The 20,732-nt window shown below is 58.9% G+C and overlaps 1 protein-coding gene across 1 annotated transcript; it reads left to right on the forward strand.

Annotated features, from left to right (window-relative positions):
• The first annotated feature begins 7,258 nt into the window (after window positions 1-7,258).
• On the forward strand, window positions 7,259-20,188 carry RAB17 (RAB17, member RAS oncogene family). The gene is made up of 6 exons (XM_066279689.1): window positions 7,259-7,570; window positions 12,985-13,138; window positions 16,771-16,922; window positions 17,826-17,951; window positions 19,334-19,427; window positions 19,660-20,188. Exons 2-6 carry the CDS (start codon window positions 12,988-12,990, stop codon window positions 19,770-19,772), a joined length of 636 nt encoding a protein of 211 aa, XP_066135786.1. The 5' UTR covers window positions 7,259-7,570; window positions 12,985-12,987; the 3' UTR covers window positions 19,773-20,188.
• The last annotated feature ends 544 nt before the right edge of the window (window positions 20,189-20,732 follow it).

Consider the following 20,732-nt stretch of genomic DNA (forward strand, 5'->3'; position numbering starts at 1 on the left):
CCCCTGGGTTCTAGGCGGTCCTGCGTGTGGGGGTCACAGCTGAGGCAGAGGCCACGATGTCCTTGAGCCCATGGACGAATATCTCCAGTGTGCCCTCCAGAAACGGTCCAGTCTACACGCTCACTAGTGGTTTCTGGCCGTGGGCCCCCTCTCTTGCCAAACTGAGTGTACTGCAAATCTTTGTCAAAATACATCATTCCCAATATCCAATACCCAGTGACCGTCCCGGGTAGATGAAGACGCAGGACAATGTGACCTGTGGTCAAGGAAACCACAGAACACCCAATCTACAGAATCAGACCCACACACTGGCCAGATGTTGGAATCGGTAGCTGAGTAGTTTAACATACTGTGATAAATATGGTGATGGTTCTCTAGGGAAAGGCATATCGATGGGCACGGAAGTGGCAAATTTCAGAAGTTTAATTATTTTTAAATATTTATTGATATTTAGAGACAGAGGAAGAGAGAGATGGAGAGAGAGAGAGAGAGAGAGAGAGAATGACTTGTACTTATTCATGCATTCATTGGTTGATTCTTGTATGTGCTTTGACCGGGAATCGAACCTGTAACCTCAGTTAGGGTGTTGGGATGACATCCTAACTCGCCAGGGGCTAGAAATTCCAAATAAGAACCAAATGGAAATTAAAAACAAACAAACTGAAAACTGTGACACGACAGACTTAAGAAGCCAGTAAAGGAGACAGAGTGGATTACCAGACAGACTCCATGGAGTCCCGAGGAGAAGGAGAGGGGGAGAGGGACAGAGCCCAGAGGGAGCAGACAGAAGGTCCACCGGACAGGGCGGACTCCAGCGGAGCCGGAGCCGCAACCACCATAAGTCCACATGGCCCAGACGCCCGGACCGAGACATCAGACAGGATGAAGATGGTCCTCTGCACCCTTCACAAAGGAGGCACATGAAGCATAAGGCCCCAGACCCACTGAGCAGCACCGTGTGGAGAAACAGGCGCTGGCCTTCTTTGCCCTGGGGGTCCCCCGCCCCCTCCTCCTCTCCATCCCTGCCTCACCACCCACTCCCCCAAGTCAGCTCAGCCCCAGGAGGCCCAGAACCAGGCTGGGCTGCAGAGACTCTCCTGGGACGGGATGGTGGGGAGGGGCTAGGGAGCCGGGGTTCCTTCGGAAGGCACGTGGTGGGGAGGGCCTAGGGAGACGGGGTTCCTTCAGAGGGCACGTGGTGGGGAGGGGCTAGGAAGACGGGGTTCCTTCAGAGGGCACGTGGTGGGGAGGGGCTAGGGAGACGGGGTTCCTTCAGAGGGCACGTGGTGGGGAGGGGCTAGGGAGACGGGGTTCCTTCAGAGGGCACGTGGTGGGGAGGGGCTAGGGAGACGGGGTTCCTTCAGAGGGCACGTGGTGGGGAGGGGCTAGGGAGACGGGGTTCCTTCAGAGGGCACGTGGTGGGGAGGGGCTAGGGAGACGGGGTTCCTTCTGAAGGCACGTGGTGGGAGGGGCTAGGGAGACGGGGTTCCTTCGGAGGGCACGTGGTGGGGAGGGGCTAGGGAGACGGGGTTCCTTCGGAGGGCACGTGGTGGGGAGGGGCTAGGGAGACGGGGTTCCTTCAGAGGGCACTTGGTGGGGAGGGGCTAGGGAGACGGGGTTCCTTCAGAGGGCACGTGGTGGGGAGGGGCTAGGGAGACGGGGTTCCTTCAGAGGGCACGTGGTGGGGAGGGGCTAGGGAGACGGGGTTCCTTCGGAAGGCACGTGGTGGGGAGGGGCTAGGGAGACGGGGTTCCTTCAGAGGGCACGTGGTGGGGAGGGGCTAGGGAGACGGGGTTCCTTCGGAAGGCACGTGGTGGGGAGGGGCTAGGGAGACGGGGTTCCTTCGGAAGGCACGTGGTGGGAGGGGCTAGGGAGACGGGGTTCCTTCAGAGGGCACGTGGTGGGGAGGGGCTAGGGAGACGGGGTTCCTTCGGAAGGCACGTGGTGGGGAGGGGCTAGGGAGACGGGGTTCCTTCGGAAGGCACGTGGTGGGAGGGGCTAGGGAGACGGGGTTCCTTCAGAGGGCACGTGGTGGGGAGGGGCTAGGGAGACGGGGTTCCTTCAGAGGGCACGTGGTGGGGAGGGGCTAGGGAGACGGGGTTCCTTCAGAGGGCACGTGGTGGGGAGGGGCTAGGGAGACGGGGTTCCTTCGGAAGGCACGTGGTGGGAGGGGCTAGGGAGACGGGGTTCCTTCAGAGGGCACGTGGTGGGGAGGGGCTAGGGAGACGGGGTTCCTTCAGAGGGCACGTGGTGGGGAGGGGCTAGGGAGACGGGGTTCCTTCAGAGGGCACGTGGTGGGGAGGGGCTAGGGAGACGGGGTTCCTTCGGAAGGCACGTGGTGGGGAGGGGCTAGGAAGACGGGGTTCCTTCGGAAGGCACGTGGTGGGGAGGGGCTAGGAAGACGGGGTTCCTTCGGAAGGCACGTGGTGGGGAGGGGCTAGGGAGACGGGGTTCCTTCGGAAGGCACGTGGTGGGAGGGGCTAGGGAGACGGGGTTCCTTCAGAGGGCACGTGGTGGGGAGGGGCTAGGGAGACGGGGTTCCTTCGGAAGGCACGTGGTGGGGAGGGGCTAGGGAGACGGGGTTCCTTCGGAAGGCACGTGGTGGGAGGGGCTAGGGAGACGGGGTTCCTTCAGAGGGCACGTGGTGGGGAGGGGCTAGGGAGACGGGGTTCCTTCAGAGGGCACGTGGTGGGGAGGGGCTAGGGAGACGGGGTTCCTTCAGAGGGCACGTGGTGGGGAGGGGCTAGGGAGACGGGGTTCCTTCGGAAGGCACGTGGTGGGGAGGGGCTAGGAAGACGGGGTTCCTTCGGAAGGCACGTGGTGGGGAGGGGCTAGGAAGACGGGGTTCCTTCCGAAGGCACGTGGTGGGGAGGGGCTAGGGAGACGGGGTTCCTTCGGAAGGCACGTGGTGGGGAGGGGCTAGGGAGACGGGGTTCCTTCAGAGGGCACGTGGTGGGGAGGGGCTAGGGAGACGGGGTTCCTTCAGAGGGCACGTGGTGGGGAGGGGCTAGGGAGACGGGGTTCCTTCGGAAGGCACGTGGTGGGAGGGGCTAGGGAGACGGGGTTCCTTCGGAAGGCACGTGGTGGGGAGGGGCTAGGAAGACGGGGTTCCTTCGGAAGGCACGTGGTGGGGAGGGGCTAGGGAGACGGGGTTCCTTCGGAAGGCACGTGGTGGGGAGGGGCTAGGGAGACGGGGTTCCTTCGGAAGGCACGTGGTGGGGAGGGGCTAGGGAGACGGGGTTCCTTCGGAGGGCACGTGGTGGGGAGGGGCTAGGGAGACGGGGTTCCTTCGGAGGGCACGTGGTGGGGAGGGGCTAGGGAGACGGGGTTCCTTCGGAAGGCACGTGGTGGGAGGGGCTAGGGAGACGGGGTTCCTTCGGAAGGCACATGGTGGGGAGGGGCTAGGGAGACGGGGTTCCTTCGGAAGGCACGTGGTGGGGAGGGCTGGGACGTGCTCACAATGGTAAAGTTTGGGCCTGACCTGTGGTGGCGCAGTGGATAAAGCGTCGACCTGGAAATGCTGAGGTCGCCGGTTCGAAACCCTGGGTTTGCCTGGTCAAGGCACATATGGGAGTTGATGCTTCCTGCTCCTCCCCCCGTCTCTCTCTCTCTCTCTCCTTCTCTCTCTCCTCTCTAAAATGAATAAATAAAATTAAAAAAAAAAAAGATGAGCATCTTTAAAAAAAAAAAAAAACAACAATGGTAAAGTTTGCCCCTCACCCCCACCCCATCATAGGCTCTGCTCGAAACATTGATCCCTAAGTGCTGTACTTGTAAAGCTAGAAACGTATTACCGCACGGAGACAAGAAATGAGGCCTGGCCTGGCCCGGCTACGACAGACAGCCGGTGTTGTACGGGTAGATTGTTCCGTGTGTTATCAGGCATGTTAGTGGCATGCTAACTCATGTTGCATTAAATTGAGTTAGCGGAAGGGTCAGCTTCGTGGTGTCCGAGCTCTGGTCTGGAAACATATTAAATGCTTCATTTATCACGTCTTCCTGTTTCTCCAAGCATGTCGCCCACTGTCTGCCAGCTGGCTCTCGGCCCGGCGGGCCTGGGTCTGCACACCCATGGTGCATTTTCTCTGGGAAGGTGGACCCTGTGCGGAGGCCGTGCAGGCCCTGGGGGTGGGCTCAGGCTCTGTGTGTGGGGGGAATTCTGTGGTCTCAGGCTACAATGCAGAAATGGAGGAGGGCAGAGTCCACGCATACCTCACCCACAAGGAGGGGCGTGGCTGGTCAATGGCCAGCTGGGGGCCCTCCTGTGTGGCCCACAGGGTGTGGCTGTGAGGAAGAGGTGCTCCAAGTCAATGACTTGCACAGTGCCTGGCACATAGTAGGTGCTCAATGAAAGGTTAGCTGCTTTACTTTCTTGTTGGTTGTTTCTTACCTTCGGAGAATTGGACGAGGCCTCTCTGCCCTCACCCCTCTGGCCACCGACCCCAGACGCCCTTGGGGACAGTGTCCTGCTCCAGGGCCGCACCCTGCACTCACACTGCTCAGAAAGCCCTTCCCCCTCCCGACCTTTAGGCAAGTTTCTTCTGCATTCATTCCTGTGTCAGCATTTCCTCCCGGGAGAGCCTCCCTTGACCCTTCCTCTTCCACCTGGCCAGGTAAACAGGTCTCTTCTACCCCATGCCTGCTTGCTTTCTTTCTTTCTTTCTTTCTTTCTTTCTTTCTTTCTTTCTTTCTTTTTCTGAGAGAGATTGAGAGAGGGACAGATAAGGACAGACAGGAACGGAGAGAGATGAGAAGCATCAGTCCTTCATCGCCCCACCTTAGTTGTTCATTGATTACTTTATCACACGTGCCTTGACCGGGTGGCTACAGCAGAGCGAGTGACCCTTGCTCTAGCCAGCGACCTTGGACTCAAGCTGGTGAGCCTTGCTCAAACCAGATGAGCCTGCACTCAAGCTGGCGACCTCGGGGTTTAACCGTGAGGTCCTCCTGGGTCTTCAGTGTCCCAGGCCAATGCTCTGCCTGCTACGCCACCTCCTGGTCAGGCTGTCCCGTGCCTTCTTTAGGGCCTTGTGGGACCTGGGGTGGGCACCCCTCCTGTTACTGTTGGCCCTGGGCGCCCCGAGGCAGGACTTCGCCCTGCCCTGCTCTGCCCAGCCTGGCCAGCAGCCACGCCCCACACTGAGGATTGAGCGGAGGAATAGAACTCGGTGTTCGGAAACCCCTGCTGGAATTTTCCATCGAGATAAGTGAGGGTGAAGGTTTCGTGCAAGGCAGGCAACCATTCCTGCTTATCTCCAAGGCCTGGGGAGAGGAGAGCATTCTGACAGATCTGCATCTCAGATAAGGAGCACACTGGGCGTTCCTGCCTTCGCCACACTCTGCTCTCTGCTGGGAAGTCCCGCGGGGGAGGGGAGCCCCAGGGGGAAGAGTCCCGCGGGGGAGGGGAGCCCCAGGGGGAGAGGAGCCCCCCCCCCCCCCGCCCCCAGATCCACCGAGTGCAGTCGCTGGGAGCTGGGCACGTCCACTGGGAAGGAAATGTGTTGCCAATCTGAGCCACACCGGACTCTCTTGGCAAGGGGCAAGGAGTCCACTGGTGGGGCGTTCTGCTGAGCTTCTCCAGACACTGTGTGGGTGTGCAGACCAGACGCTCTCCAGGGCCCTCCCAGCTCCAAAATTTGTAATTTTGCATTTAAAATTTTTTCCCCCATTCTTTGGGAGGGAGAGAGAGAGAGAGAGGGGGAGAGAGAGAGAGAGAGAGAGAGAGAGAAGGAGGGCAAGGGAGAAAAGCATCAAATCTGTGACCTCGGGGCTCCAGGACGGTGCTCTACCCACTGAGCCACCCGCCAGGGCTCCTTTTCATCTCTTTTGAAAGTGGAGGAAGCATGAGTGGGCCGCCTGCTCACGCGGCCCGGCTGAGAGGCCCGGGGGGAACGCTCCCTGTTGACGCTGACACGGGAGCCTTGGTAAAATGCCCAGAGAGCAAGTTTGAAGTTGGTATAGCCCTGCACAAATGCTGCTGCCGTGGTCATGCAAGGAGATTGCTTATGTATCGTTTTTGCCTGACTCCCACAGTGAGTTTCTGGTGTGGACATTCCCACGTCCGGGTGGGCTTATGGCCAGGGCGCCTGTGCTGTGTCTCTATCCTCCCTGCCCGGTGGTTTGTCTGTGCCGGAGCCTGACCACACCCCACTGCTCTCACACACACACGCGCACGCGCACACACACGCACGCACACACGCACGCACACACACATACACACGCACGCACACACGCACACACACATGCACACAGACGCACACACACGCATGCACACACGCACACACACATACACACGCGCGCACACGCGCACACACATGCACGTGTGCGCACACGCACACGCACGCACGCACGCACACATGCACGCGTGCACACACACATGCACACACACATGCACGCACGCACACGCACGCACACGCACGCACACAGACATGCACACAGATGTGCACACACACACAGCCACAGGAAAGGAATCTTCTGATTTAAACGTGAGGTCTCAGGTTTCTCCTTCCGCGTGTGCTGAGGCCAGGTCACTGTGGCCAGCGGTGAAGGGAGGCACGCGGCCTTTGGTCCAATGCCCTCGCCTGGGAGTGAGGAGACAGAGGGGCAGTGACTTGCAGATTGCAGGGAAAAGCCCCACCAGGTTACAGGCTGGGCAGGGTGTCCCTGAGACCACAGCAGTGATGAGCCCCAGGACCCCCGAGTATCTGAATTCAGCCCCACGGTGCTCCTGGGCCCCTGGAGGTGGGGAGGTCTCATGTCTCATGCGGTTGTTTGGGTCGGCCGTCGCCGAGGCTGCCTGTGCGGGCTCACTGTGTGTCACCGGGCCAGCGTTCCCTCCCTGTGTGCTTTGGTCAGGTCCTGGGGCTGGCAAGATTCTGCCGTGGCTCCTGAGATCCTGCCTATGGTGGCTCTTCAGAGGAACACAGGTTGGAGGGTGACAAAGATGGTGGATGGCACTAGAGACCCACAGTGCCCTGCTCCTGGGTGACACCCAACCAGGACCTGTCCTCTGACTCTGAACCAGCCCCGTTGGCTGGCCTTGGTTCCCAGGTGCAGGCCTGCAGGGCCTGGCTCCCAGCTGTCTGGCAGGACTGCGTCCACATGCCTGAAACACCTTCTCTCCTGGGTTGCCAGCGTCAGGCAGGCAAAGCTGCCCGCAGCCCCGAGGACGGAGCAGGGGGAGGTGCTGGAAGGAGCCCTTCCGAGGCTCAGGAACACAGCAGCGCTGGGTGACAGCGAACTCACTTCCGGCTGAGTGCCCAGGTGCTCCTGTGGGCGGCTCTAAGGTCCAGCCTCCACCTGGCTCCTACCCCAGGAGACCACATGATTGGAGGACCTTGCCCTGGGAATCCTGGCAGAAGGAAGTGGTCTGACTCAGGGGCTGGGGGCCGGGGACTGGCTGCTCCCACCCAGTCTCTGCAGAGGCCCAGCTGCCTTGGCCTCCGCCCAGCGGCCTGGTGAGGAAGTCAGCTGACCTTTTCCCAGGACAGAGGGGAACAGGCAGGGGCCCTGCAGGACCTGGTGATGACGAGCTGTCCAGCTCCCTGGAAGTGACCAGGCCTGAGAACACGTGAGTCATTGTTTAAACTTCTGTGCACTTGGCAGAGTGTCTGTGTGTGTGTGTGTGTGTGCATATCCGTGTCTGCCTATGTGTGCACCTGTTTGCGTTAGTGTGTGTTTGTGTCTGCATGTTTGTGTATATCTCTGTGTGTGAGTGACTGTGTGTCTCTTAGTGTGTGTCGGTGTGTCTGATCTTGTACCCACCAAAAGGGCACCGTGAGGAGGGGGGAGGAGTTCTACTGAGGGCCGCCGTGCCGAGTTTGGACTCAGGTGGCTTGGGAGGTCAGGGTCCTGGAAGGAGGTTCATATTTAAATTCCAACGACAGGCCTTGCAGGTAAAGTGCTTTTAGTGAGGAAGGGCTCAGGTGTTCTGTTAATAAAGTAACGTCGGAGTGAACAGCCCCATAACAATCTCAGCATGCTTCACCGACTGGGGAGGGCTCCACACACGAGGGACAATAGAGTCAGCAAGCTAGATCCTTCCCCGGGAGGCCCCGCAGCCCCTAAAAGGGAGTTAGGGTTTGCAGTCCTTTCTTTTTCCTTTGTGGATGGGAGATGGGCTGGTCCACATCTAGGTGCTAGAGCGGGCGTCTCTGTGAACCCTACTCACGAGCACCGGGAGATGGGCTGGTCCACATCTAGGTGCTAGAGCGGGCGTCTCTGTGAACCCTACTCACGAGCACCGGGTCCCTGAGAGCGTCTCTGTGTCTAGAAAGACTTCAGAGAGCCCACCTTGATTAAAAGCTGGAGGTGGGGTCAGGCTTCACGTTTTCCATTTTCTTTCTGAACAGAGGGCTTCAACTTCTGATAATTGAAAGCTTACAACCTGTAATCACACACACACAAATTACACATAAAAAATGCTTACTGAGCCTGATTCATTACAGAAAAAAAAAAAAGAATTAAAACCTAATAAAGATCCAGTAGTAAGAAAATGGCTCGGCAGCTTGCAACAGCTGTGGGAATGTTCCGGAGTCACTAAACGTGTAGAAGGTGCGGGTGGAGCAGTGTGGAAACTGCCTTCGACACATGTTTTTCTAAAGGTAGGAGACCAAAGCGTGTGTTAAAACTCTGGGCTTTGGTTTGTTTGTGTTTAAGATTCATTAAAAAAAAACAAACCTAGTAGAAAGTAGGCAAAATGCTTTTCCTGGTTGTATTAAGGGTATAGGATTATGAGTGATTTAATTTTTCACATCGACAGTGATATGTTTGTAGTAGAGTAAATAATGCTTTCAAACAAAGAGATGCATCATTGGCAACGAAGTAAGGCACTGGCGTGTGGTATTTTAGGAGTGGTACACGCATTCATATTTTACCCATTTTGGTTAATTCAAACACGTTTGAGGCTCAAGAGTTTCTGGACTCAAGAAGAGTTTTATTAATCGAGATTCAAAGATAGCGAGGAAGCCTGACCTGTGGTGGCGCAGTGGATAAAGCGTCGACCTGGAAATGCTGAGGTCGCCGGTTCAAAACCCTGGGCTTGCCTGGTCAAGGCACATATGGGAGTTGATGCTTCCAGCTCCTCCCCCCCTCCTTTCTCTCTCTCTCTGTCTCTCTCTCTCCTTAATGAATAAATAAAATAAAATAAAAATTAAAAAAAAAAAGAGAAGCAATCAATGAATACACAACTAAGTGGAACAGCAAGTTGATGTTTCTCTCTCACTCAAAGATAGCGAGGAAAACTTGAAGGAGAGTCTTCAGCATGTGAGGACACATCGCTGTGGGGGTGTCAGAACTTTCTAATGAAGTCACAGCACAAGTCGAGGGACCGTCTCTGTTTCTAAGCCCTTCCAGCGAGAAGCAAGGTGTGAGCCGGTTTGGCACCGAAAGCTGGGAAATTCCATTCTGAAGAGTTTTCCCTTCTCTTGGCTTCATTTCAGGTGGATGTAATTGTAAGATTGTGTCAGGTTAGGGTGTGTAACATGTTGATCCGATACATTTATGTATTGCATTAACTAACACTTCAAACCCGTTACTTAATTGCTATTTTTCCTTTCTTTCTTTCTCTTTCTCTCTTTCTCTCTCTCTCTCTTTCTTTCCTTCCTTCCTTCCTTCCTTCCTTCCTTCCTTCCTTCCTTCCTTCCTTCCTTCTTTCTTTCTTTCTTTCTTTCTTTCTTTCTTTCTTTCTTTTTTTGTCTGTGTGGTGAGAGTATTTAGTATCCACTCTGTTAGCAACCTCCAGGCATATAATATGGTATTGTTAGCCATAAACTCCATGCTGTCCATTAGACCCCCTCCCCCAGAATTTATTCCTCTTATAACTGGAAGTTTCTACTGTTTGACCCTATCTCCCCCTTTCTCCCAGCCTCTGGTGACCATCACACTACTTCCTGTTTCTCTGAGCTCAGGGACGGGGTGGGGTGGGGGGATGGGGGGGATGGGGGTGGGGGGTGGAGTGGAGAAGCAGTTTATAACTCCGGACATGCTACAGAGGCGGCGGTCCTCTGGCCGATGGGTCCAGGCCCGTGGCTCCTGGGCAGGGGGCACACAGTGTGGGTGTGTGCAGAGGTGGATTAAGGTCGGCTGAGGACCTGGGCGCAGAATAAAATATTGGGCCCCTTACATTAGAAAAAAGTGCCCTGGCCGGTTGGCTCAGCGGTAGAGCGTCGGCCTAGCGTGCGGAGGACCCGGGTTCGATTCCCGGCCAGGGCACACAGGAGAAGCGCCCATTTGCTTCTCCACCCCTCCGCCGCGCTTTCCTCTCTGTCTCTCTCTTCCCCTCCCGCAGCCAAGGCTCCATTGGAGCAGAGATGGCCCGGGCGCTGGGGATGGCTCTGTGGCCTCTGCCTCAGGCGCTAGAGTGGCTCTGGTCGCAATATGGCGACGCCCAGGATGGGCAGAGCATCGCCCCCTGGTGGGCAGAGCGTCGCCCCTGGTGGGCGTGCCGGGTGGATCCCGGTTGGGCGCATGCGGGAGTCTGTCTGACTGTCTCTCCCCGTTTCCAGCTTCAGAAAAATGAAAAAAAGAAAAAAAAAGAAAAAGAAAAAGAAAAAAGTGTCAAGTTGGGGTTTTGCGGGGCCCTTCAGAGGTCGGGGCCCAGGGCGTGCGCCCGATGAGCCCGCCGTTAAATCTACCTCTGGGTGTGGGAATCTCAAGTGGCTGACATCCCGCCAGGCCCGGCATGTCCAGTGTGGGTGTGAAGGTGGCTGTCTGGCCCCCTGTCCTGCCAATCCTGAAGCGCTGCCGGCCTCTCAGGAACGAAGTGGTCACACGGGGGGGGGCCCTGAGGCCTCCAGCGCAGCTTCCATAGGAGGCTCTGCGCAGCCCCGGTGGTGACGGTGCCCACCCCTCGCCCGAGCACCCGCCCAAGGTGTCCGTAAAGTGAGGGACTTTCTGCGTGTCCCGCCACCCCGTTTGGTGTCTTTGCGACACCGGCTCACCGCTTGCCGAGCTAGCCGGGGTGCGTGCGCCTGGCTGTGCCGACCACGCCCCAGAAACGATGTGTCTGTCCTGTGGGGGCTTCTTGCCAAGTCAGTCCCGTGCACGTTTATGACCTAGTTATTGGGCACCTACTGTATGCTCAGTGAATACAGTCCTTGTGCTCGTTCGTGGCCACAGCCCTGTGAGAGAGATACAATGTTAACAAAATAATCGTAGACATGAAATCTCATTAGAGGTTCCAGCCCAGGGAGAGAGGTGAGTCATTAAAAAAAAGAAAAGGTTCTAAGGATGAAGGTGGAGTTTAAAACTGAGACAATGTCCCTGGGGAAGAGGAACCGGGCACTGTCAGCCCCATGACGTCTATGTTGTTAGCTGCTATTTTGGGGGACTGGACACGTGATCGGGGACAAGGATAGCTGCTGGGCTGGACCGGGATCTGGATCCCACAGGCCCCCTCCCTGGAGGCAACCCCCCCGCTTGTTTGCAGTGGGTTGTAGACAATCTCTGGCGACACTGGACTTTGAGAGGACACCTTGTTATTGTGTGAGGCTTCGGTGCTCTGGGCTTGCTGAGTCACCAGGGCTGTAAACGTCACCCCTGGGGGCCCCACGTGCTGCTCAGGTGCTTTCCTGCTTCTTTGTGCTGTTCATTTCACTTTGCCTTCGGAGTTTAATTTTCTACCAGTGGGTCAGAAATCTGAGGGACGAATGAAAGGCTTCGGGTTCTTGCACGGGTGGGTGGGTTCTTGCAGAGCAGACGGGCCCCCTCGCTGGGTGGCGGTGGCTCTGTGGAAGGCAGGGACCCAGGGCACTCATGACACCCCGACACGCTGATAAACTGACAGGACCTTGCGGGCTTGGGTGGGTCTTGGCCACGTTGCTCCCAGAGCCTGAACCCCAGCTCATTCTCAGCTGAGACCCTGCCTCCCTCCCAAGTCACTCCTCTTCTGTCTGCGGCTCGAAGAAATCTGTCCTCTGCTCAGGCAAAAAATGTCAAAACACCGATGTTTTCATGGGTCATTTGCTTTTCCCCTCGTTTCCACTGTACCGTGTGATTTCCTCCCTTGTTCCTTCACCCTTGGACATGGTTTGCCTCCCAAGAAATTCCCACCACACTCATGAAGCATTCGTGCTAAAAAGAATAGCCCATGTCGGATCGGACGTCTGTTCTGACCCACCACGCGATAGCAGAGACAGGGTTCGCGGGAACACGGTCAGTGACGACCAGGATGCAGTCAGCAAACCCAGATCAGGCCGCCGCAGGCCGCTGTGACTCCTCCAACGAGCGCAGTGTAAGGGAGAAAGAGTGAATAGGCATGCACTGGGATTCGCCGACGAAATAACTGTGTCTGGGACTTGCTTTCAACTGACCTTTGTGGTGGGGGACGCATGAGGCCCATCGGACGGCCTCCTTTCTCTCCGCTGTGCTCTGAGCCCAACATTTTCCAGAATGGACACATGCATCCTGAAGGTGTGCCGATTACTCTGCTCACAGAGGGTTTTCCTCCAGGGCACCTCAGGGTGGGGTCTGAGGCTGTGGGTACCCTGGGAAGGCTGACCTGCTTTGACATCCTGGGAACACCAACCTTTTTAGGTAGATTTTTTCCTTTTTTGGTGAAATGCTCACTTTAATCCACGTCCACACAGAGGGAACACGTTACCTCCCATGCGTTTCAGATACTTTTTGGAAGAAGGAAGGATTAGTGGGGTGAGGACCATCAGCCCATGTTAAGACAGGTCCCCCGTGGTCGCTCGCTGCTCAGAGGGCGCGGCCGTTGGTTGTCCCCTTGTCCCTGCTGGACACCACCGAGACGCTGCCCCCGCACGGCTGCGCACGACGTTGCCCACCGCAGAGCTCTGGGGCCTCGCTTTGCAGGGGAGGCGGCGGCGTGCAGAGTGGAGCTGGGCCTCCGACGTGGAGCCCCATCCGTTTGTCGGTCTGTCCCAGGCTGTCTGCCCTGGGAAGCAGTGCTCCCGGGTGCACGCGCTAAGGTTCATCGGCGGCTGACGGTGGACCTCCTTTGGGCGCTGTGTGTCTCCGCAGGGCATGGCGCAGGCAGACAGGGCCCCCCGGCCCGGAGGTGGGCAGCCCTACGTGTTCAAGCTGGTCCTCCTGGGCAGTGGCTCTGTGGGCAAGTCCAGCCTGGCTCTCCGCTACGTGAGGAATGACTTCAAGAACATCCTGCCGACCGTGGGATGTGAGTGACGGGAGTGGACGGCCGGGGTCAGTCTCAATCAGGGCAGCGATCGAGGTGTGGGGACACGGGGGGCGGACGCTGGCCTGCAGCCTCGGTTAGTCTCCCAGGGGAGGAACCAGGGCAGCAATCGAGGTGGGGGGACACGCGGGGCGGACGCTGGCCTGCAGCCTCGGTTAGTCTCCCAGGGGAGGAACCAGGGCAGCGATCGAGGTGGGGGGAGACGGGGGGGGGCGGACGCTGGCCTGCAGCCTCGAGCGTCACCGGCCGGGCAGGAAGGGCATGAGGTCCCCGTCGGGCAGCCATGTGCAGCATCTGGAGCTCAGCGGAGCCTGCAGGGGTGGACGTCAGGGTCAGCACCTCTGGCCCACAGTGGTTGGTTGGGGGGGGGGTGAGATGGTACCGCGGGCGGGAGCTCAGAAGTCCCCACAGGCTCTGACACTCAGCCACCTGGCCACGCTGGCCTCACCCTCATCGTCGCCCTGCCCTCCCTGGGCAGGTTCCCGTGAGCAGTCTCCTTCCTGCCTGGACCCGGTTTGCCAGCCTGGCCCGGATGGGGCGTGGGGGGCAGCGGGGGGACCCTCTCACTGTGCCTGTTTGTTAAAGAGGCCCCCAGGGCTGGGCTTCCGGAGGTAAAAGTCCATGTAGTCTGTTGGGCGTTCGGCTTCCTTCACGTCCAGTGAGGGGGTGAAAATGCAAATGCCGCCTTCCCCCCCAGCATAGGAACACGCCGCGTGCTCTGTGCCAGTCTTCCTGGGGGGCGGCAGCGGCGTGGGGGAAGGCACCTCGCTGTGCATCCCGGCTTCCTTTTCAAAGGTGAACGGAGGAGCCCCTGCTGGTCTGAGCTCCACGTTCACTGGCTGGTCCGGCATCTGTTGGGCGAGGCCCGTCCCAGGCCCCCGGGAGGTGTGGAGGGTTCTGTAGCGAGTCAAACAGCCGTGTGTCCCCCTCACCCCCACCCCCGTTCCCCTGAAACAGGTCCTCCCCCAGCCCTGGAGCCCACCTCTTCCCTCCCAGGGGAAGACCCCGCCCCACAGCCGGGGCTCTGCCTCTGCCCTGGGCTGGGGCTCTGCGCCCTGGCTCCCACTCCGGTGTCTCCGGCATCGTAGCGGGGAGGGTGTGGACGGAGGAGGCAGAGGACAGCCAGACTAGGTCAGCCCGGTGGCTCTCAGCACTCCAGCCCCCCTTCTTAATTCAGCCAGACACCCCCCACGGGGCCCGCACGGATTTACTGAGCATGGGCTCTGTGCCCGGAGTTGTGCTGGGCACTGGGGACGTGGAGGTGGGCGAGCCTTCCTTTGCTGTAGCAGCTGAGTCCCGGGTGGGGGCGACGGTCTCCACTTCCGTACATCTCGGGGTCTGCTCCACGTGTCCCCCTGTGTACCTGTGTGATGCTGCAACCTTCACGGTCTCCACTTCCGTACATCTCGGGGTCTGCTCCACGTGTCCCCCTGTGCACCTGTGTGGTGCTGCAACCTTCGCAGGTGGACACTGTGATTATTACATTATTAGTGAATGCATATAAAACTATTATCACAATATGTTGATTAGCACTATATTTTATGTAGTCTATATTACTTTAGTTACCGTGCCATTAGAGACGTGGACATTCCCCCTTTGCAGATGAGGAAGTGGACCACAGTCGCTCCCTCCCCTCAGTGCCTGTGAAAGTCCGTGCAACGCAAAGCCCCTCGACGGCACGCCCCGGGCTTCCCTCTCAGGCACGGTGTGGGCTTTACTAAGAAAACCTGCATCTGTTCACGGGCTGGGGGTGAGTGGAGGAGCAGAGCCGCAGAGCGACGAGGGTGCCCCCTCCTCCCTGAGAGGCTGCTGGGAGGTCTCGGAGGGGGTGGGGGCCAAGCACCCGGGCAGCAGGGGCGCGGGGTAAATGGGAGCTGAAGGAACTGATGGCTACATCTCCACGCTGCCCCCTGTGCCTTGGGGTGGGGGCGCCCCTGTGGCGGCCTCCCCGTGAAGACGGACTTAGGGATGTCTTAAGTCATGAATTACCATGTCATGGCCCCCTTTTCCTCAGACCCCCACCCCACACTCCTGGGAGCAGGGTGGGACCTTCAGGGCCGGGCAGCTCCGAGATGCTCCAGCCTTCTGGAAGGTTGGGGTCCCTGGACCCCCTCCAGAGGGTCTGGATGCGTGGGTGACTGTTGGGGGTGGCTCCGTGGCGGGGGATGACCAGCACGGGGCACAGCTCCCCTGAACAGTTCACGGGCTGGGCAGAGTACCTCGTTCGGAAGCAGGTGGAGGAGCTGGAATTGTGGCAGACAGACCCGAAGCTGAGTCAGACTGGGAACCCCGAGTGCGCACAGCCCCGGGGACTCGACCACGTGTTGGGGGGAAGACCACAAATACCTCGGAGCTCCTGGGCACCCCCAGTCACCAGGAAGGCAGCCCATCCCTGCAGGGGAGCTGCTGCCCATCTCCGCTCTGCGCTTTCTTAGTGACTTCCTTTGGAGGGACGGTGACATCTAGTGGTCGCCTGCGTATTTGCGAGTGGAGCCCAGAATGAACCCCAGCTGGACGGGGCCTGGTGTGGGAAGGAAAACCGCTAACAAACGTGGCCCACTTTGCCCCCGGCCCCCTGCCCCTCCAAACTAAGGACTTGCTGACCCACCGTGCCCCCGGGAAGTCATCCATTTTGCATTCCCTTCTGCTTGTAATGACTGCTACAAGTAGGCTTGAATTAGTTTTTAAAAAAAAAGGATTTTGTTAACATATATTAGAGGCACTTTTTAATTTGGGGCAATAAAATACCACAGTTAATTCTTTAAAAAATATTTATTAATTTTAGAGGAGGAAAAAAGAGGGAAAGAGAGAGAGACAGAAACATCCATCTATTTCTCTATGTGCCCTGACCGGGCATTGAACCTGCAACCTTTGCATCTCAGGATGACCCTCTAACTGACCGAGCTATCCCGTTGGGGCTTCTCCAGTTAACTCCATGTTGTTCATTGACCAGGCAGGGTCTATTCCACTCACCTAGTGGAAGGCATTGTGGCTTTCGGAAGCCCCGAGAGAGAGAGAGAGAGAGAGAGAGAGAGAGAATGAGCTGACCTCTCAGCTAGGCAGCAGGGCTGGAAGTGTCCCCTGTGGCCGGGCCACCTGCGTTGAGGTTTGCGGTGGGACCAGAGGGGGAAGAATGCCTGATTTGTGCTGTAACTGGGGCCACAATATAAATCAGCATCAGCTTTAACTGGAGCCCTACCCGTGGCCCTCTCCTGTCCCTTCCTCGTCCTCTGTCTTGTTCTGTGTGTGACACACCCTACCCACTATGGGGGTGGTGCATCCTGGTGCTACCAAACCACGGTTTGAAAATCACACTGTTTTGGCAGAGAAAGCTCAGATGTTAGAATTAGGACCCAGAGACTTGACCTTCCCACCCAAAGCCTCTGCATAATCAATAAAGGGTCTGCAGCAAATGACTTGTGGACACTTGGCTTTTGGTGGGAACTGCCACCTTCCAGAACAGGTGTCTGCTCAGCCTTCCCGATCGGTCGTGGGCGACAGGGAGCGCGTGTCTCTGACGGGCTTGCGGGGCCCGGGGCTCGTGCTGGCCCGGCCTGAGCGGTGGGTGAAGACTGGTCCGCTACATAGAGCTTCCTCTGGGCCCCGCGTCTCAGGTGCGTTCTTCACGAAGGAGCTGGAACTGGGCACCGCGTCTCTGAAGTTGGAGATCTGGGACACGGCCGGCCAGGAGAAGTACCACAGCGTTTGCCACCTCTACTTCAGGGGTGCCCACGCTGCCCTGCTGGTGTACGACGTCACCAGCAAGGTGAGGCTCACCTCAGGGCGGGTCTCCACCCCCGAGCCCCCTTCCCAGCCTCTGTCTGCTGAGGGCACCGTCTGACTGGCCTGTCCCGGCACTTTGTGGTGACATCCCGACCACCAGTAGAGAACACTGCAGCGGAAGTGTGTCACCTCCTTCAGGAAGCCCTCCCTGACAACCAACTCCTTCTCCTGCCTGGTTGGGTTTGTAGCCTTCCCAGAATACCCTGAACCACCCCCGTTAGGACTCCGTGAGTGCCCCCTGAGTTGGGGAGGGGGTGTCACAGAAACAGGGCGGACGCAGCCGCTGGCCGCACAGCCCACACACAGAGGACCACCAGGCAGGAGCGAACACGAGTGAGCAGACACCTGGAGTGGAAGGGAAGGGTGGTCTGGGAAGGCCACCGAACCAGCCCTGGGTGTGTGTGTGTGTGTGTGTGTGTGTGTGTGTGTGTGTGTGTGGTGGGGGCTTCCTGCAGGAAGGCTGCAGAGAGGTGGAGGCAACAGCAGGGGTTAGCCCTGCTGCGGTGCGGTGGGAGCAGGGCGGGGTGGGGCGGGTGAGCAGCAAGGGAAGGGGGTTCTCAGAAGCAGGCGGACTTGGTCAGCTTTGCTGTAGCAGGAAGGGGGCTACGTGGGGCCCAGGCCAGGGGCCCTGCTTCCTGATCTGCCGGGTGCTGTCCCACCTCCTGGGCACTGCTGGTGGCCCAGACCCCCCGAGGTCAGAAAAAGGGCAGATGCCCCCCTCAAGGGACAAAGCAGCCCTCAGGGGTGGGCGGGCTGTCATATGGGCAATGGGATCATATGACATTTTAGACAACGTGGCTACCAACATCTGGCTTTTCTCTCCCGGGATAGCTGGTGGGAGCCGCCCATCCGTCTGGTCTGACGTCCATTTCTGCCCCTTTCCCAGGCCTCCTTCCTCGGGGCACAGCAGTGGCTGAAGGAGCTGGAGAAGGAGTTCCCTCCTGGGGAGGTCGTGGTGGTGCTGGTTGGCAACAAGACGGACCTCAGCGAGGAGCGGGAGGTGACGTTCGAGGTAGGACCGGGCGCAGGTCATCGCATCACCAGGAGAAGAGAGTGGCCTCGAAACACGCCCGCCCGCTCAGGCACACACATATAACATGTGTGCGTGCACAGCCCCGCCCACCCGCACATGCACCTGCCACACCCAGCACCGCACGCACACGCATGTTCACCAACACTTACACATACACTTTGGCTTTGGTTTCTTTTTGGGGCAGAAACTTCCAGTCTTTTCCAGAAAGGTCAGACCTAGAGACAGTCACTCCCAGGGGCGTTGAGGCTCGAGGCCCTTATTCTGGGTAGCAGTGAGTCCCTGGTGGGTTCTGCGTCCCTGGGGACCGGAATGGATTTAGAAAGCGCCCTGGGAGGCAAGGTCAGGAGGAACTGGGTCCCCGGGGCCTGGGCAGGGAGAGCCCTGGAGGCGGCAGCTCAGCTCTGGGGGTGGGAGGGGCCCGGGGCAGCGACAGCTCTGTCTCTGTCTTCCCAGCACCCCTGCGCTTGGCCCCTCCCAGCCGCCTGTGACAGGGAGACCTGGTGACTAGGCTGCACGGGAGCAGCCACTCTGGGGCCTGGGCTGTGGTCCCCCCAGGGCCTCGGCCCCAGGTCACCACCCTGTCTTCTTCATCTTTTGCCCCCACTTAGCACTGCCGGGCATCGGGGTGGGGGGCGGGCATATTGCTGCAGACGCACTGGCATCGGGCCGGGAGCCAGCAGGGCCCTGGGCTGGGGCAGAGGCGAGCTGCCCTGAGCCAGCACATTTAAAAAATGAATTACGTTGGCGTTTCATTTAAAAATAAATTTACAATTACAAAAAAAAATGTTGCAAAAATAGTACAGAAAGTCCCGTTCTGCCCTTCCCCCAATGTTAACATGTTACATAATCCCAGGGCAGCGACCAAATCCGGAAACAAAAGTCCTTACAATACTATGAGGTGCCCCTGGATCCTGCTCGGATGTTCCTGGGGGCTGAGGGGTCTGCCCCCAGGTCTGGCCGCTGAGCGAGCTCCCTCCAGCCCGCCCGTTACTCCCTGGCCCGCCGAGCTGTTTCCTGGCTCAATCTGTCCTTCCTGCGCCCCGGCTCAATCTGTCCTTCCTGCACCCCGGCCCAGAACCAGCCCCCCCCCCCCCCAAGGGCTCCTTCAATTGGAGAATGAATTTAGAAGCCAAGACCTCTGCTCATTCTCCGGGGTGGAGGGTGGGGGGTGAGGTCACTGTGGACCCCCTCCTGCAGGTCCTTGAGGACAAACTGGCAGGGGAGGGGCCGGGGGCCTGCAATGTAAGGACTAGAGCCATGTGCAACTATTGCGTACTTGAAGGAGAAAGAGGCGTCCACAAAGCATTCTCAGGAAACCCTTCCCACGAGTAATGTGGGGGTTCCGTGGCCGTTTTCCTCAGGAGGGGAAGGAGTTTGCCGAGAGTCAGAGCTTGCTGTTCATGGAAACCTCGGCCAGACTCAACCATCAGGTGACCGAGGTCTTCAACGCCCTGGGTGAGTGACGGGCCCAGGAGAGCGGGGTGGGGGCATCGCTGCTCTGCCTCCTCCGGTCTTCGTTTCGGGCACCCTGGGACCCAGCAGGAGGTCACTAGGGATGGGAAGGTGAGCAGGAGGGTTGGGACCTAGTCTCATGTCTCCTGGAAAAGGTCAGGGAGGGGCGGAGCCCTGGGGGTGCCCATGTGCAGCAGACCCTGCACCCCAACCGCCCCTCCTTCTGTGCCCACAGCCCGGGAACTGCTGCAGAGGGCGGAGAGGAAGGAGAGCCAGGGGCCGCGGGGAGGTGCCCGGCTGGCCCTGAACCAGGGGCCCACAGGGCCGGCCAAGTGCTGCGCCCGCTAGAAGCAGCCCCTCCGGGAGGACCCGCCAGGAAGATGCCCCCACCCCCAGGCCCGGTCCCGGCGGGTCCTCAGGGTCACCCACTGCCAGCTCCATGTGGACGGTGACACCTGATTCTGACCCTCTGTTGACGCCGGCTGGTTTCTGGAGGGGACCGGGAGCTGGACACGCCTCAGAGTACCCACCTCACCAAGCCCGTGGGAGTCGTGCAGGAGAGGATTGGTGCCACGTGTGGCCTCACCTATACCCGGGCACACACTGAGTCCCCAGGCCGGGCGCGCCTGCCCCTGCCTGACTTGTCACCCCCCTCTGCTGCTCCGGACTCAGAGGAATGACACAAGCCAGAGAGGAAACAGGAGCTGGGGAGACACCGGGAGGGGGTGGCTGTGGTGGAGGGACGCTCACCTTACACCTGCTGCTCCGGACTCAGAGGAATGACACAAGCCAGAGAGGAAACAGGAGCTGGGGAGACACCGGGAGGGGGTGGCTGTGGTGGAGGGACGCTCACCTTACACCTGCTGCTCCGGACTCAGAGGAATGACACAAGCCAGAGAGGAAACAGGAGCTGGGGAGACACCGGGAGGGGGTGGCTGTGGTGGAGGGACGCTCACCTTACACCTGGCGCTGGGCACGGCCCACCGGCTCCTGGGAGTGGGCGGAGGGCGGAGCACACCGGGGTGGGGGGCGGTGGCGGCCGTGCCGGGGGACATGGAGGGACCGTCACGGGGCTGGGCCTGTCCTCACTGGGGCTCAGTGAAGTTCTCCCAGGAGGCGTGGCAGCTGCCGGAGGGCCGCTGGGGACCCTTTCTTGGGTATGAACTTGGTGACACCATGCTGTGCCCAGTGAGCTCATGGGAGGATGCAGCCTTTGAGCCTGAGGTGTAAATTGCCCCATCTGTGCGTTTTTCTCCAAAAATTAAACCGCTTTCTGTCACCCAGTCTTGGGTGAGTTAGCAAGGTGCG

The sequence above is a fragment of the Saccopteryx bilineata genome, chromosome 5, assembly GCF_036850765.1.
Source record: "Saccopteryx bilineata isolate mSacBil1 chromosome 5, mSacBil1_pri_phased_curated, whole genome shotgun sequence".
NCBI classification, from domain to species: Eukaryota; Metazoa; Chordata; class Mammalia; order Chiroptera; family Emballonuridae; genus Saccopteryx; species Saccopteryx bilineata.